The sequence below is a fragment of the Octopus sinensis genome, linkage group LG5 (assembly GCF_006345805.1).
Source record: "Octopus sinensis linkage group LG5, ASM634580v1, whole genome shotgun sequence".
Lineage (NCBI taxonomy): Eukaryota > Metazoa > Mollusca > Cephalopoda > Octopoda > Octopodidae > Octopus > Octopus sinensis.
Genome location: NC_043001.1, coordinates 81209565 through 81227064, shown reverse-complemented (window position 1 = coordinate 81227064; position 17500 = coordinate 81209565). Strand labels below are relative to the sequence as shown.

Here is a 17500-nt window from a genome sequence, read left to right as displayed (position 1 = left end):
TGTGTATATATATATATACAGAGAGAGAGAGAGAGGAGAGAGAGAGAGAGAGAGAGAGAGAGAGAGAGAGAGAGAGAGAGAGAGAGAGAGAGAGAGAAATGCATATACGTATATATATATATATATATATATATATATATATATAATATATATAAACCAATTATAGCAGTGACTTGATCAATTCCTAGGGATATCTGAAGAAGGAATTTTGGTATTCTGAAATATTATATCAGACTATGGATGATTAAATTACAGCAGTTATTATAGTCCATTGTTATTGTTATTATTATTATTATTATTATTATTATATATATATATATATATACATGCATGGTACCTTGAGCAAGTGTCTTCTACTATAGCCTCTGAATGATCAAAGCTTTGCCAGTGGATTTGGCAGATGGAAACTGAATGAAGGCCATTGTATATATATGTATATGTCTATGTTTATCCTCCACAACTGCATGACAACTGGTGATGTCTTGTTTATGTAACTTAGCAGTTCAGCAAAAGAGACTGATAGAATAAATACCAGGCTTAGAGAAAAATAAGTACTGGGGTCGATTCCTTTGAGATAGTGCCCCAACATGGCGGCTGTCTAATGACTGAAACAAGTGAAAAATAAAAGATGCATACACAAACATACACATATATAAGCATGGCTGTGTAGTTAAGAAGTCTGCTTCCCAAAGACATGGTTTTGGGTACAGTTCCCTTAGGTGGCTATAACCCCAAGCTGGCTAAAGCTTTGCAAGGAATTTGTTGCATAAGTGTGCAGGCATGGGAGGCTTGTGTGTGTGAATGTATATATATGCTCTCAAATATGTAGTAACTATATTCATGATTATGTGTATACATGTATCTAGCTAGCTAGCTATATATAGCAGTATATATATTATACACACACACAAAGCCACAAACGACTATATACATATGATGCACATAATTGCATATAGATATTATATGTACACAGTTGCACAAGTGTGTACATACAACATATGTGTGTGTGTGTGTGTGTGTCTTGAAATATTTCAATTGATGCAAAAACTGTTTGGAACTAAGCATATACAACATTTCGGAAGAAAATTAAAAACAAAAAAAAAAGCAACAACAAACCACCCCAAATTGGAAAAACAACTACAAAATCATGTTTAGTACATATGAGACATGATAAAGTGCAAGAGTTCCGAATAGTTGTTTTATCATCAAATATCTGTGAATGTAAACATTGCATAAACAATGATATTTGCATGAGCAAACGAGTTGAGAGAGGCACAAAAAGAAAAAAAAGAAAAAAACAGTCAATAATAATAATAATAGCTACAAAAAAATTTTTTTTTAATCCTGAGCAGGTTGGAGTATGTAAAAAGATTGAATTTAAGATATGCATGTATTACTGTCTATATATAATATTTTATGTATGTATATGTGTGTGTGTATGTATAATATTTTATGTATGTATATGTGTGTGTGTATGTGTATATATATATATATATGCATGAATATATATGTATATATATAATTTTATATAATGTATATGTAATATTTTATGAATGCATATACATAATTGTTTACACACACATATATACATTATATGTGTAATATTTTGTATATTTATATATGTAACATTTTACACATACACACATGTGGACAGTATTACATATTTTATATATATAATGTAACAGATAAAAGGGAAGTATCATGAAAATTTAATGCAAGATACACACAAGAGCTTTATGGTAGGATAATGGTGGATATATGCTGATATATATATGTGCTTGAATACATATTTTTATATATACCTATCTACCCATATGAGATGAAAGTAAGAGGCAGTGAGTAAAAATATGAGATGCATCTATGTAGAAGCCAAGCCGACATTTAACACATGTAAATGAATACACTGCACACATGCTTACACATTTTGTTACATGTGAAAATAGATAAATAAATTTATATATGTGCATGTGTTACATATATCTATATATATATGCATGTATCTGTATCTATCTATCTGTACATATATGCATGTATCTCTCTCTCTCTCACTATATATATATACATATGCACACACACACATATGAACATATATATACACACACATACATATGTATACATACACATGTGTATGTATATATATATATATATATATATTATATATATATCTCACACACACGTGTATAATGTTAATGTACATATATGTCATGTTAGTCTTAAGGTATAAACACACTGAAATAGATACGAAAAACCTTGCTCTAGGGAACCCGTCAAGGAAGAAAGTAGGACAGAAGAATTCAAAGAAAATCACATTGAACATGAACAGCTCAAGAGAGATGTTTGTTATGGTCTTCACATGAATCATGTTGGGGTACAACCCAGTTTAACATGTAATAAGTGTGGACATGTGTGTCTAAGTGAAGCAGATCTTAGAAGTCATCAGAATAGCCACACATACAGGGAAGTTGTTAACTATGCACTACAATGGCAATCTCGTTTTGCAGGGAGCAAGGGAAAAGAATGAGCATCAGGAGGTGAGAAGTTTCACCAACACAATACTGTTAACACCTACAACAGGAAGTGCCCGTCATTGCCACATCCATACCTATTTATTTCTTTATTACCCACAAGGGGCTAAACACAGAGGGGACAAACAAGGACAGACATAGGTATTAAGTCGATTACATCGATCCCCAGTGCGTAACTGGTACTTAATTTATCGACCCCGAAAGGATGAAAGGCAAAGTCGACCTCGGCGGAATTTGAACTCACAACGTAACGGCAGACGAAATACCGCTAAGCATTTCGCCCAGCGTGCTAACGTTTCTGCCAGCTCGCCGCCACATCCATACCAATTAATGTAAGACATATGCAGGAATGAAAGCCACATATTCCTGTTGTTCACATTTAACCCTTTTTAGCATTTAAACTGGCCTAAATATTCTACCTGTTTTATGTTCAAACCAGTCTGATCTGACCGCTCATGCTTATCTGCAATGTTACTCTAAAAATAAAATAAACAATCTAATCACATCATCAGAATCTTAAAGCTATGTGATGATGCTTAATTAATTCAAAACCGTGTGAATAGATAAGCATCACATTTGACAGAAAAATCTGAATGCTAAAGGGTTAATAGAACAACGAAACAATGACATTACTTGAAATCAAGTAACAACTATCATATGTATGTATGTATGTATGTATGTATGTATGTTCTTTCCATATAGTGCTTAGCTAACATAAATTTTTAAGCTTATATATATATATGCCCCAACATAAATATGCATAAATATTTATGATGATGGCTTAGATGGTCACAACTTCAAAGTCACTGTCAAAAACATTCTTGTATAAGAATAATAAATTTGTACTCTACAAAAGTATAGAGTAACCCATCAGACTAATGTAAAATTGTTTTTATTATAAGTGGCCATAAAAACAAACATTAATATACATATGTATACACACACACACACACACATTAATGTTTCTGTCATTGTCTCTCTCATTAAATCCTGGTCACTTCCACATAGTCCTTCCCATCACCAATCCTCAACTGTTTCAAAGTATGGTAATATTTCCCCATGGATGGATATACATGCATGCTTTTTGATTGCATGGACATTACACACATTTCTACAATTTCTACAGTGACATTCATATCCATACATAGACACACCCTTCTTACTTTATGTACATACATGTATATACACATAATGTCAATTTGATTAAAAATTGCTGGATTATTTCATATGCGTGTGAGTATATGATAAATATACATTCATATAAGTGAATTTAACACACAAATAAATGTATGTATACAGAATGTGAACGTGCAGCTATCATAGGTATAGGTGTATATGTATACATATATGTTGTATGTGTATGAAGATGATAACATAAGTAGCAGTAACAAAGAAAAATTGACAACTGCTTCTCGGCACAGCAGTGCTGAATTCAATGGGGCCTTGCAGGAATGAGTGGCCATCACTTTTGCGAAAGACTGGGCCGTTGGGTCAATACTCCAACTGTCCCCAATAGCACAATTGTGCTGAGATGTATGAAGTGTTTGATGAAGGAAAGAAATATTCAACAAAATTTCAAAAATTGCTCAATTCATTATGAAAGCATATTTGAAACCTCATTGTTATCTAGGCAGAGAAAAGTAGAGCTTAATTAAATTAACACTGCTTGACATTGAAATTTAAGTTAGAGATTCAGTAATTAACAAGCAAAGGATGGGAATCAAGGATTCCAAGTGTAGTAGAGACAAAGAGCTGCCTGGTAATTTTGTTTGGTATAGTTCACTTAAATATGTATTCAAATTTGTAAATAATTTAATAACTCACAAAAGATACAATGATAACACAAAAAAATTCTTTGGAAAAATTTAACTCATTAGCATTCAGCTTATTCTGTCAAATATAACAACACTTATTTATTCACATTGCTTTCAATTGATCATACATTATCTTGTAGCTTCATGATTTCAATGATGCATTTTAATTTCAAAAAGAATATTGCAGGGTATATGTGAGAGGCCTGATCTGGTCAGTTTGAACACAATACAGGTAGAATATTTGGTCTAGATATGGCCAGGCTAATCTTTTAACATTGAGATTACTCTGTTAAATATAATGCTTATTTATTCATATTGCTTTCAAATTAATCATACATTATCTTGTAGCTTTAGCTTTGAGATTTCCATGATGTATTTGTTTAATTTTAGAATGGCATTGCAGGATAGTTGTAAGAGGCCTGATCCAGTCAATTTGAACAGAAAACAGGTATAATATTTAGGCCTGATATAGCCAGTTTCAATGCTGAAGGGTTAAACAGCTTTTGTGGCAAATTTATAAAATGTCGAATATTCACTTCCTCCACTAAAAGTGTCATATGCACTTGGTAAAATGCATTTGGAAGGGTGTGATATCATCGTCATCATTTAATATCTGCTTTCCATGCTGCCATGGGTTGGATAGTTTGACAGGAGTTGGACAGCTGGAGAGCAGTCCAGGCTCCAGTTGTCTGTTTTGAGATGGTTTCTATGGCTGCATGCCTTTCCTAATGCTAACCATTTTACAGAGTGTGCTGGGTGCTTTTTATATCCTACCAGCATGAATGCATTTTATGTGGCACTGGCACCTGCAAGACGAAGACTTCTCAGCTGTGAGAGGGCATGGGGATGGGAAACCATGGCCATAAAGGACATGCCTGTATGTATGGATGGCCACAATTTTACTTAGTTTGATGTGACTTCTCAAGTACAGCTAATTGCTACAAATCCTGGTACCTTAAGTGAAAATGGAAAGACAAATATCAAACAACATAGCTTGGTGTTGATTAAAAAGAATTATAGAAATGACCTCACAAACTAACGATAGGGTTCAGAGAAAGAGAGAGAGAGGGTTTGGAGAAAAATAAAAGAGGAAGACAACTTACCTTTGCCAGTTGGAATTGGAGGGAGTTTACTACTGATGGGTGTGCGACAGATCACCTGGTCGCGGGCCTTCTGAGCATTTGTAGTCAATGTGTGGTTGCGGCCGTAAGCAGAGAAGGCACACTCGTACTGGCCCCTCACCTGAGGAAGATTCATCACTTGCAGAGTGATCTGTAAAGGGGAGATAGGGAAAATCATGATCAGAATTACAATATAAATTATTCTATAACAAATGTGAATGACTAATACACCATTTAGCAATACGTTGTGTATATGTTGTATAGCAGTGTGTGTGTGTGTATGTTATATAATAATATATATGATATAGCAATATATGCGTGTTTTACAGCAATGTTATAAAGCTATATGTGTGTGTGTGTTATATGATAATGCACATAAGTGTTATATAGCATTATACATACATACATATATATATATATACAGAAATATATATAGATATATATGATATGTAGCATTATATGTTATACAACAATATAGATAAACATTATTTATGTTGAACAAGTATCTACATAACTATTTAGGGAGGGGGAGACAGAGGTAGGATTAGAAAGAAAGGAGAGAGAAAACAGGAGATAAGTGTTTTATATGTGCTTGCAAATACTTTTATATACACTCTCTGCAAGTTTCATATGCACACAATGAGTAAGACAACCCAGTGCACACACACATGAAGCTGTTTCTATGCATATACAATTTTCATGCATTATATAATTCTTTGTAATCCATCAGTCTCCAAGAAAAACACACATACAATACATACACACAAGATACTTACAAACATATATACAACACACATACACCCATGATGAATATTTTTACTTTTCCGTTCTCTTTTTTAAGGGAAGAACCTAAATGTAAGGACTGGGACAATTTGCCAAAATACTCTCAACATAACAGAGTGGCTTCATAAAAACAAACGAACATAAGGAACGCTCCCGCTACCAGTAGTGGGGGGGGAGGGGAAAGTTAAGACTGAACGAAAGAATCTGTGCCAAAAATTACACACGCACACACGCATGCACATACACACACAGTGTGCAAAATAAACAAAGAATTTCATTTATTTTACACTTTGGGTTTTACTTCTTTCTTCAAAATAACGTTTTCTTACACACTTATCAATATAAGAATAATACCTATAAGAGTAATAACAATATCAATAAAGAAGGGGAGGAAAGGAGAAGGAAAGGAGGAGGAGAATGAAAAGAGAAAGAGGAGGGTAGGAGGAGGAGGAGATTAACTATAATAACAATAATAATGGTTTCAAATTTTGGCACAAGGCCAGCAATTTTGGGGCAGGGAATAAGTTGATTTCATTGATCCCAATATTCAACTGGCATCATTGCGCTTACCATTTAATGATGTGATTGTTTGTTTTTACAATGACATTGTAGGGTAAGTGTAAAAGGTTGGATCTGGCCATTCTGAACATAATCCAAGTAGAATCTTTTGGTTGGATATGGCCAGCTTAAATGCAAAAGGGTTAACTCAGAATGGTACAATTTAACTAATATTAGCAACACGGTTTGCTAGTATTAGCTAGCAGTACAATAATATTCTGTAATCTGTAATTATGAGCTGAGATATTAGAGCTGCTTTCATTACTATGAACTAGGCCAGTTTTGACCCCTAGTTTAAACATTTTCAACCTTTGCTGACCTTTGGTGACCAAAATGTATATAGGTGCTAGAGCAGAGGTGGAGAATTTATTACATCAATTAAGCAGGTGTCAATTGATGTAATAAAGCATTCACAGATTTCATAAGGTTGAAGCTCAAAGATCAGTTTTTTCCTAGAGGTACTAGTGAGACACTAAGGTACCATCAAAGCTATTCCAGAAGTTATGACTGGTTCATGAAGGCACATGGTCTAGCAGTTAGGCTGTTGCACTCACAATCACGAGATTAAGGGTTTGGTTCCCTGACTAGTTGGTATGTTTTGTTCTTAAACAATACACTTCATTTCACATTACTCCAGTAACCCTTTGATCAGCAGAGATTGTTGGCCCACTCGCATAGCCAGCGGGGTGGGATCATTTGAAGGCTAAAACAATGTGAAGTGCATTGTGACCAGCGATGTGCAACAACATCTGATAGCCTGGCCGGTCATATGATCATGTGATGATTGGCACACTTGCAAAATGAAGCTATCATCACAATAATCATTTGTCATCATGATCATGATCATCATTGTCATCATCATCAACATTTAAAAAAATTTATTTTTAGTTTAATTTCCACCCACCCACATAGTAGTAGGAATTTTCTCCTTTTTTTCCCCTGTCCTCTTTTTCTGACTTGCAAGCAACTTGGCAACCTCACTAGTGCTGGTGCCTTGAAAAATGCACCTAGTACATACTATGAAGTAGCTGGCACTAGGAAGGGCGTCCAGCTGTAGAAACCATACCAAATCAGATACTGGTGCTTTGCATATCCCTGCAGGTTACCAGATCCTGCCAAATCATCCAACCAGTGCCAGTATGGTAAAAGAATGTTAAATGATGACTATGATGTCATTTGCTACTCTATAAATGCTTTCTTATATCCACCACATTAGCATGTTCAGTCTGAGAGGGTCAGCAAAGGGTTTCATTGGCATCTCCCCTCCTCTACAAAATACCTTACAAAAAAAAAACAGCCTAAAGTTCCAGTCTCCCTCCTGCAAAGTAGTTGGGGAGTTGGTACAGTCTCTATCAATCAATGAGTCTGGGCATAAGAGGCCCCTAATTCTTAGCAAACACCAACAAAAGACTGGAAGATAGAGCCAACCCTATTAAAACTTAGAACAAAAGACAAACCTACAAAATACAGTAAAGCATTTTTTAGCCTAACTGGCATTGTATCATTTCTTCCAATTTCCCTATTTTTAAAGTTTTTTTTTTTATTTGTTGCAAGCCATTATTGGTTATTCTTCAAAAAGTATAAATATTTCTTTACTTTTCCTCTTTATTATTATTATCATTATTATTATTATTATCCTTATTATTATCATTATTATTATTATTATTATTATTCATGAACTAATTTTACTGATATTTTTTTACGTTGCTGTTTGGTGTATTTACTTTTACACTCCACACCACCACAACCCCCATCACTATGTTACCATAACATCTTTGATACCAATGCCACTGTTGCTGCCGTTACCACTACCACCACCACCACTGCCACTACCACTACGACTACCTACATCGTTTTTCTATCCTTTGTTATACCATTATTATAGTATTAAAAAAGGAACCAATTGTTTGGCAGTAGAAAGCGTTCTTTACTTTCCTTGTCTTTTACTTCTACTATGATGACGACTACTACAACTACTACTACCACCACCACTACTATTACTACTACTATAATAACATAAAAATTGTGTTGTAGGGTCTATCAACTGTGATTAAAGAAATAAAAGAAAAATAGAAAAAGAAAATATATACAAATATACTAATGAACAAGAAAATAGTGATAACAATAACTAATAAAATAAAATATTAAGAATAGTAATACTACGACTACTAATATTTTTCTAATATAATAATAATGATAATAATAATACTATTACTACCACTACTATTAAAAATAACAAAAATAATAACCAAAGCTAAACAAGAGAAAAAATATTTTGAAAAAATTTGCTTTTTTCTTAGAATTTGGATTAATTTTCTGCTTAAACAATTTTGTATAAGCATGCAAATGTATGTGTGTATTTCTTTGTATGTATGATTGTATGTAATTATGTATGTGTGAGCATAAAGAGATTGGAGCAGTGATGGGGCTGGGAACAACCACCACCAATACCACCACTGCCAACAGCAACAAAGAAACAGAAACTCCCCAATAAGTGCAATACAACTGGCATCTCTGAGATTAAATTGGTCATTTGTTCAAGGTGATTTGAAGATAAATATTTATTTATACCTAGAATCATCATCATCATCATCATCAGTAGCGTTAGCAACAACAATAGTAGTTGTAGTGGTAATAGTAACACTACTACTCCACTAGGCCAACACCTAAATTGTCAGGAGTATGCGCTTTTGTTAAAATGTAACCACAGTCTAATTACTTTTTAAATCATCATGTGTACTCTAGTTTTTAGAAGAGGTGAATTATTATAGCCCCAGGCTAACCAAAGCCTTGTAAGTGGATTTGGGACACAAAAACTGAAAGAAAACTGTCATATATGTACATATGTGCGTTAATGTCTCTTTATTTTGGTATTGCATTATAGTTGTAAGCAAGTGGCATCCTTTGTTTCTAATCTTCTGACATATTTGGCCACTGGGATATTAACTTTCTTGAAAAAAAAAACAAAAACAGGTAAGGGTTGGTGGCAGGAAGGGCATCCAGCCATAAAAAATCTGCCTTGGCAAATTCACTCCAACATGCATGGAAAATTGAATATTAAACAATGATGGTGATATTTTTGTGTGTGTATCCTTCACATTTGCTGGTTTGTAAGCAATGGTTTCCTGCTGGTATCAATGACATGAGTACACCATGAAAAGATGTTTAATCTTCTTGACATGTTATCATCATTTTGATTTCAAATTTTGGCACAAGGCAAGCAATTTCAGGGAAAGGGACTGTGTCAATTAGATCAAACCCAGTACTTCTTATTGATCCTGAAAGAGTGAAAGGCAAAGTTGACCCTGGTGGCATTAACATCATTGTTGAAATGTATTCCATGCTGGTATGAGTTGGACAGTTTCACAAGATCCAAAAGCCAGAGGGCTGCATTGCTCTCCAATGTCAGCTTCAGTAGGGTTCTACAGCTGGAGACCCTTCCTAATGCCAAGTAGTTTACAGGGTGGACTGGGTGTCATTTTGGTGGCACCTGCAATAGTGAAGTCATCAAGTAATTTGCAAAACATGTCCCTGTGACAGAGTAGTGATGCGGTATCAAGGAGGTGGCTCTGAGCTGGGTCCTGAGAGGTTAAAATATGAAAGGAGGACAGGAACAGATGTCTTGCTGTAGAGAAGATACATAGCTTCTCCAGCAGAAAAAGGGCAAAGTAGAGGTCAGGTATCAGGACTTACCCTCAAGGTACATCATCATCATCATCCTCATTTAATGTCTGCTTTCCATGCTAGCATGGGTTGGACGATTTGACTGAGGATTGGCAAACCAGATGGCTGCACCAGACTCCAATCTGATCTGACAGTTTCTACAGCTGGATGCCCTTCCTAATGCCAACCACTCTGAGAGTGTAGTGGGTGCTTTTACGTGCCACCGGCACGAGGACTAGTTTGGTGGTACTGGCAACAGCCACACTCAAATGGTGTTTTTTATGTGCCACCTGCACAGGAGTCAGTCCAGTGGCACCGGCAACGACCTCGCTTGAATGTTTTGTTCACATTCCACTGGCACAAGTGCCAGTAAGGTGACGCTGGTAGAGAGAGAATAGAGGTAAAGAACTAAGGATGAATGGGTAGGTAAGTGAGTGTGAAAGGAGAGTGATAGATGGTAGAGATCAGGACAGAAGTGAATGTAGGTGCAGGTCATGGAGGAGGAGGCAAAAGATGGTAATACATACACTATCTATATATAGACTATGTATATAGAATCAACAGATGAGATCCAGAGATTCTTGGTATAGAAAATACTTAGTAGCACTTAAACACCAATGTCTTTACAATTCTGTAGAGTAAAGAGTGGCTATAAGAGGACTATGTATATAGAGATATACAAATGACTTATTAAATTGGCAGTATCACAAAATATATAAGGAAGGGGAGTATAGTTAACTGAATAATAGATGTAAGTACATGACTTATATCTATTAGATTGGAGTTGACTTTGGGGTTAAACCTTTAGCATACAGATTGCTCTGTCAAATGTAATGTTTATTTATTCCCATTGTTTTGAATTAATCCTGCATTATCTTGTACCTTTAGGATTTCAGGGATGGGAGTGATTATTTTTAGAATGACATTGTAGGGTAAGTTTGAGAGGTGAGGTCTTTCAAGTCTGTACATAAAAAAGACAGAATATTTTAGCCTGAAATGTCTTGTTAAAAAGCTAGAGACTCAAACAACAAAATTGCAGTACATACTTTGACAGTTTTTTGCGCAAGTTTCCTGATCTGCACTTGAGATGGTGAGTGACTGGTGATCGCCGAGCAGTTTTGTCCAGTATATGGCAACCACCGAAGGTCTTGGTCAGCCTCTTTACACTCGGCTCGCAGAGAGCATCTGAAGAGAAAAGAAAAGGTAATTATAATAGTAATAACAACAATTTTTTTGTTTAAGTATACAAAACTTGGTTTTTATAAATCATTTCAGGATTATTTGCCCTTAGTTTACCAATAACAATGGGGAGTTTAGGGAGTTAAGTGGTAAATAATGCTATTCTAGTAAATTCTTATTTTCAAAATCAACTGAAAGGAAGAAAGTGTATTTTAACAGAAATATTGCAACAAAAGGGTTATAGTGACCTAAATTATAACCATTCCATTAAAATTTCATGTTAATTCATGTTTCAAACACCAGCTTAACAATGACAAAGTTATTTCACTAAATTCTTCATTAATTTCAAAACTAATTAAACCAAAGACAGAATTATTTTAACAGAAATACGGTAGCTAAAAGGTTAAGTTAAAAACTATTACTACTTCAAACACTGTTGCTATGAAGTTCAATGAAAAGTCACAGGTCCTTAAAACCACAACTACTAGCAAGATATTGTGAAGACACAAGCTTCCTGCTTTAATATGATTTAAATTAAAACCTTCTTCCATCAAAGCTTTATGCTAATTTATGTCCTGAACACCAGCTTAATAATGACAAAAGATATTTTACCAAATTCCTCATTACTTTCCAAATTAATTGAAAGAAAGGCAATGTATTTCAACAAAAAGGGCCAGTAGAAATGCAATGAGAAGTTGTGATATTCACACTTTTTCTGAGAACGGTAAGGAAAGAAACAACAACAAGAAAATCGAGCACTAAGAGAGTGCAAACCTCCACCAAGGCAACACAAACATCCTCTCAACAATTAGTCGGAGATGATTTTTAAAATGAGAATATCTGAAATAAACTCAATTGCTCTCACAAATGAGAATACTAAAAATGAATCCAACCAGAAAAATAATCCAGAAGCCTTGTTTGGTACTCAATCGATCCCAAAATTGAATCAGTTCATGCCAGTCACAAGGCCAAACATCCTTGAAAGTTTCATCCAAATCCATCTAGCAGTTCTTGAGATATCATATCCACAAACAAACAAACAAACGCGACTGAAAACAATACCTCTGCCTTTGCTAAGGCAGAGGTAAAAGGTATATTAAATTGGTTGCCAAAATTGAGTAAGGAATCTTTCTGCTAAAATATCAAAAAATAAAACATTAGAATGTCAGAAAATACATATAAAATCCCTATAAAGACAGACTAGTTAAATTTGTTATATCTTTCACCTATGTTAAACAGAAAGCCTCCCCCAAACCTCTAAGGACCCTAATATTCCTTGAAAGAAGAGAGGAATCAGCATATATAATGGCCAAAAAAGGGACACAAGTATGAACTTGAGCAACCAGTTTTTCTATCTCAATTGAATAGAAATAATAATAATAATAATAATCTTTTCTACTTGAGGCACATGGCCCAAAATTTTGGGGGAAGGAGGCCAGTCCATTAGGTCAACCCCAGTATGCAACTGGTACTAAATTTATCGACTCCAAAAGGATGAAAGGCAAAACCGACCTTGGTGGAATTTGAACTCAGAATGTAAAGACAGATGAATAAGCATTTCACCTGGCATGCTAACGTTTCTGCCAGCTCGCTGCCTTAATGATGATAATAATAATAATAATAATGATGATGATGACTTCATTTATTTGCCACGAGGGTGAAGAATGAAGAGGACAATACAGAAACAGTCATAACGTGTGCGGGTTTACATATAATAATGAAACGATAAAAAAAAGGTGAAGAAAAAATAAAGTATACATGGTCTACACTGGAAAAGAGGGGACATATGCATAATAATAATAACAATAATAATAATCCTTTCTACGGAAGGCACAAGACCTACAACTAGAGGGCTAGTTGCTTACATTGGACCCAGTGATTGACTGGTACTTAATTTATTAACCCCAAAAAGATGAAAGTAAAGTTGACCTTGGTGGAATTTGAACTCAGAATGTAAAGACAGAGAAAATACTGCTAAGTATTTTGCCCAGCGTGCTAATAATTCTTCCAGCTCACCACCTTAGTAATAATAATAATACTATAGATAACTTAATGACCGACAACAGAGAAAAAGTAAAGAAGTAATAGATATTTTCTTTTTTTTTTTTCCTTTCCTAAAGACAGAAAGAGTTCTTTATGATTTATTACTCATGCAATCCACAGTAGCACCACCAGACACTAGTTCACTGTCTTTTGATAAGCAGCAACCGATAATAAACAGCAGGCATTTCTCTATTTTAGTCTCACAATCACAGGTACACCAGAGTTTTCATTTTACTTCCTGTGTATTTAGATTTCAAAACAGACACACATAGCCATAGCCACACACACACACACGTGTGCACACACACACACGTGTGCACACACACACACACACATGTGCACACACACACACACACATGCGCGCACACACACACACACAAACAAAATTCTATCCCCACGTGATCAGCTTTCACTAGCAGAATATTCAAATAACCATCATACTACCCAAATGGAGTTAGATGCCTGCAAGGAAAACAGCAATTCTCCATTTAGATTCACAGCTTTCTGATCTTAATGGGTTTTCTCTTTTCTTTTTTCCTTTTTATTTTTACTCCTGAGATGCAATGGCTGGGCAGTTTAGCACAATTTGCCAAATAGCCCTCTCACCTCTCTTGCTCTCTTTTTCTCTCTTCCTAGTTTTATATTATTATTATTTTGTTGTTGTTGTTGTTCTGTTATGCTCACACACACACACACACACACACACACACAAATGTTTTGCCATTAGTGCAACCATTCTTCTCACAACTCGTTAATAAGCCTTTTGCTAACCACAAATCGAAAAATGGTTATATTTACCATGGAAGAAGAGAACATAAAAAGACTACGGTGGAAGAAGCCATGATAGAAAAATGTTAAAGATGGTGGGGAATTCCCCCTTCTGTCAAAAAAAAAAAAAAGGGTGGGGCAGAAGGAACATGGGAGAAAGCAAACTGAAAAAGAAGGAAAAAATACAAGCAAATATGAAGAAAAAAGAGAAACAGCAACAAAGAACAGAGATGAAGAAAGAATTCTGAACAAATAAAAAGAAAGAAAGAAAGAAGGAATGACTTAGTTGTTTGGTCCTAATTTTCACAAGAACCTTTCACTTAACCTTTGTCCTCATCATTTCTTTCTTTTAGTCCGACTTCTCTTTTTTCACTCATGCCAGCATCATAAAAAAAAAACATTGCCCTCCCCACACCCACCCACCTGCCACCACAACCACAACTCTGGCCTACTAAAATTTGTCCACAGATCATTTGTATTCATTATTATCGCTATTATTAAAGTGGCAAGCTGGCAGAATCATTAGCGTGTCGGACAAATTGCTTAGTAGCATTCTTTTAAAGCTGTTTTCATTTTGAGTTCAAACACCATTTATGTCAACTTTGCCTTTCATCCTTTTGGAGTCAATAAAATAAAGTACCAGTCAAGTACTGGAATTGAAGTAACTGACTCACTGCTCACCCCGTCTTAAAATTGCAGGTCTTGTGCAAAAGTTTGAAACCAAAAGCAGTGAGATGGCAGAACTGTTAGAGTATCCTATATGTATATCATCATCTATTTCATCATCATTTAATGTCCATTGTCCATCCTTGCATGGATTGGACAGTTTGACTGTGCTGGCTGTGCCAGTCTCCAGTCTGATTTGAAATGGTTTTCTATGGTTTGATGCTCTTCCTAATGCCAACCACTTCCAGAATCTAATGCGTGCTTTTCCGTGCCACCAGCACAGGTGCCATTTGCATGACACCGGTATCTGCCACAACTGCAATTTTGCTAGGCTTGATGGGTCTTCTGAAGTACAACATAATGCCAAAGGTCTTGGCCATTGCCTCTGTGACATACACATACACATACACACACACACACACACACACACACACACAATGGGCTTTTTTCAATGTCAGTTTACCAAATCCCACTCACAAGGTCTTGGCTGTCCTGGGACAACAGTGGAAGACATTTGCCCAAGTTGCCATGCAGTGGGACTGAACCTGAAACCATGTGGTTGGGAAGTGAACTTCTTAACCAACACAGCCATGCTTGCTCTGACAGCCAATATTAAGGTTGGCAAATAAAAGAATGTTAAACATGTTGAACCAGTTTTAATTTTCTGTTTCATATCTGCCGATTTAATAAATGCTACCTGGGTGCTTGAATGAATTCTCTGTCCTCAGATAAGTGTCCATAAATGGGGTCAGTTAAACTGAGTATATATCTCCACCCAAAATATTTTGTGTTGTGCTTTACATCATAGGTCATTTATTTATTACAGGTAATCTTAGAGCAGTAGACTGACAATATTCCACCTGACATTGTACATATTACATGTCCACACACACACACACACACACACAAATCTACACATCTACATATATGTGTGCGTGTGTGTGTTTTTATGTATGTGTGTGTGTGTATAATATATATATATATTTATTTATTTATAAAGTGTGTATGGGTGTGTATGTATATATTGATATACACACACATTGATACACATAGAGAAGTATACATACATATACACACATACCCACACAACATACATACTTAAATGCACATGCATACACAAACTATGTGTGTATAGACACACACACATATCTTCATACATATATACATGCATATACACACATGCAGATATATTATATATATATAAAGAGAGAGAGAGAGAGAGAGACAGTAAGAAAGAGAGAGTAAGAGAGTCTCAAACACCAACTATACATTTATACACTTGATTATTTGTAGGCAGCTATAGATGGCTTTTCTTCCTAGGTAACAAAGACTATGGTACACAACACAGAAGGGAGTTGAGGTATATGTATGTGTGGAAAAGTGCTCACACACTAACCAGAAACTATCACTAATGATGTTCTTCTATGTAAAAGAAAGGAAAAAAAATAATCATTTCACCCAGTTAGAAAAAAAAAAGGTAAATAAGAGAAAAAGATGCAGTAGTTTGCTTTTTATGGATTGATAATAATATACAAGATGGAGAGAATCTCATTTGCTGAATGGGTGCCAAGAATTTCGGCAAACAAACCAACCAGTTCTCTGAATCAATCCATTTGAAAATGCCACAACATCAATATGTGTGTGTGTGTGCATATACATGTATGTACATACACACAAGGCTAGTTTCCATATAGTCTCTCTCTACCAATTTCATTCTCAAGGAATTGCTTGGCCTAGGCAACAGAAGAAGGCAACTAACCAAGATACTGCACAGTGTCAAAGAACACAGAATCCCACAATGACAAAGCAAACTAGTAGTTTCTCATGTGTGCATGTGTGTATGCACCTATGTGTATATACATGCATGCACATGCAAATGTATATGTATGCATATATTTTACAGACAAGAAGGTAAACTTTGAAAGCAGTATGGCTTTGAAAACAGCCAAGAAAGATTAGGTATTTACCCTTAGGAGACAGACAAAAAGTAACCAACAGATGGTGACAAAATGTTCCCACATTCCCCAAAAAAGTTATTACATAGCATTAACATTGACTGTAATTGTCATCAAGGGCTGCTTAGCTTAATGGTACAGATCACTCAACTGGTATCTCAGAGATACAGGGTTCTATTCTCTGTAGCTGCCTGCAGGCAACTTTTTTTTTCCTTGTATTCTAAGGATAAATATCCAATCTTTCTTGGCTGTTTTTCACAGCTATATTGTGTCAAATATTTATGTTTTTGTATGTCAAGTACAAATACACTTGGCACTTCTAAAGTTTGTTTGGATATATATATATATATATATATATATATATATATATATATATATACTGGCATGTAAAAGCACCCATTACAATTGCAGACTGGTTGGCATTA

The 17500-nt window shown here is 35.2% G+C and overlaps 1 protein-coding gene across 6 annotated transcripts in view; it reads right to left on the bottom strand.

Annotated features, from left to right (window-relative positions):
• Positions 1-17500, bottom strand: part of LOC115212037 (plexin-A1) — a 695010-nt gene that overhangs the window by 207547 nt on the left and 469963 nt on the right. For all 6 annotated transcript variants that reach the window (XM_036502774.1, XM_036502773.1, XM_036502772.1 and 3 more), the window contains 2 exons: positions 11511-11649; positions 5443-5611 (listed from right to left, as the gene is read on the bottom strand). In XM_036502774.1, the coding sequence (XP_036358667.1) occupies positions 5443-5611; positions 11511-11649 (308 nt within the window). The remainder of the gene's footprint in view (positions 1-5442; positions 5612-11510; positions 11650-17500) is intronic.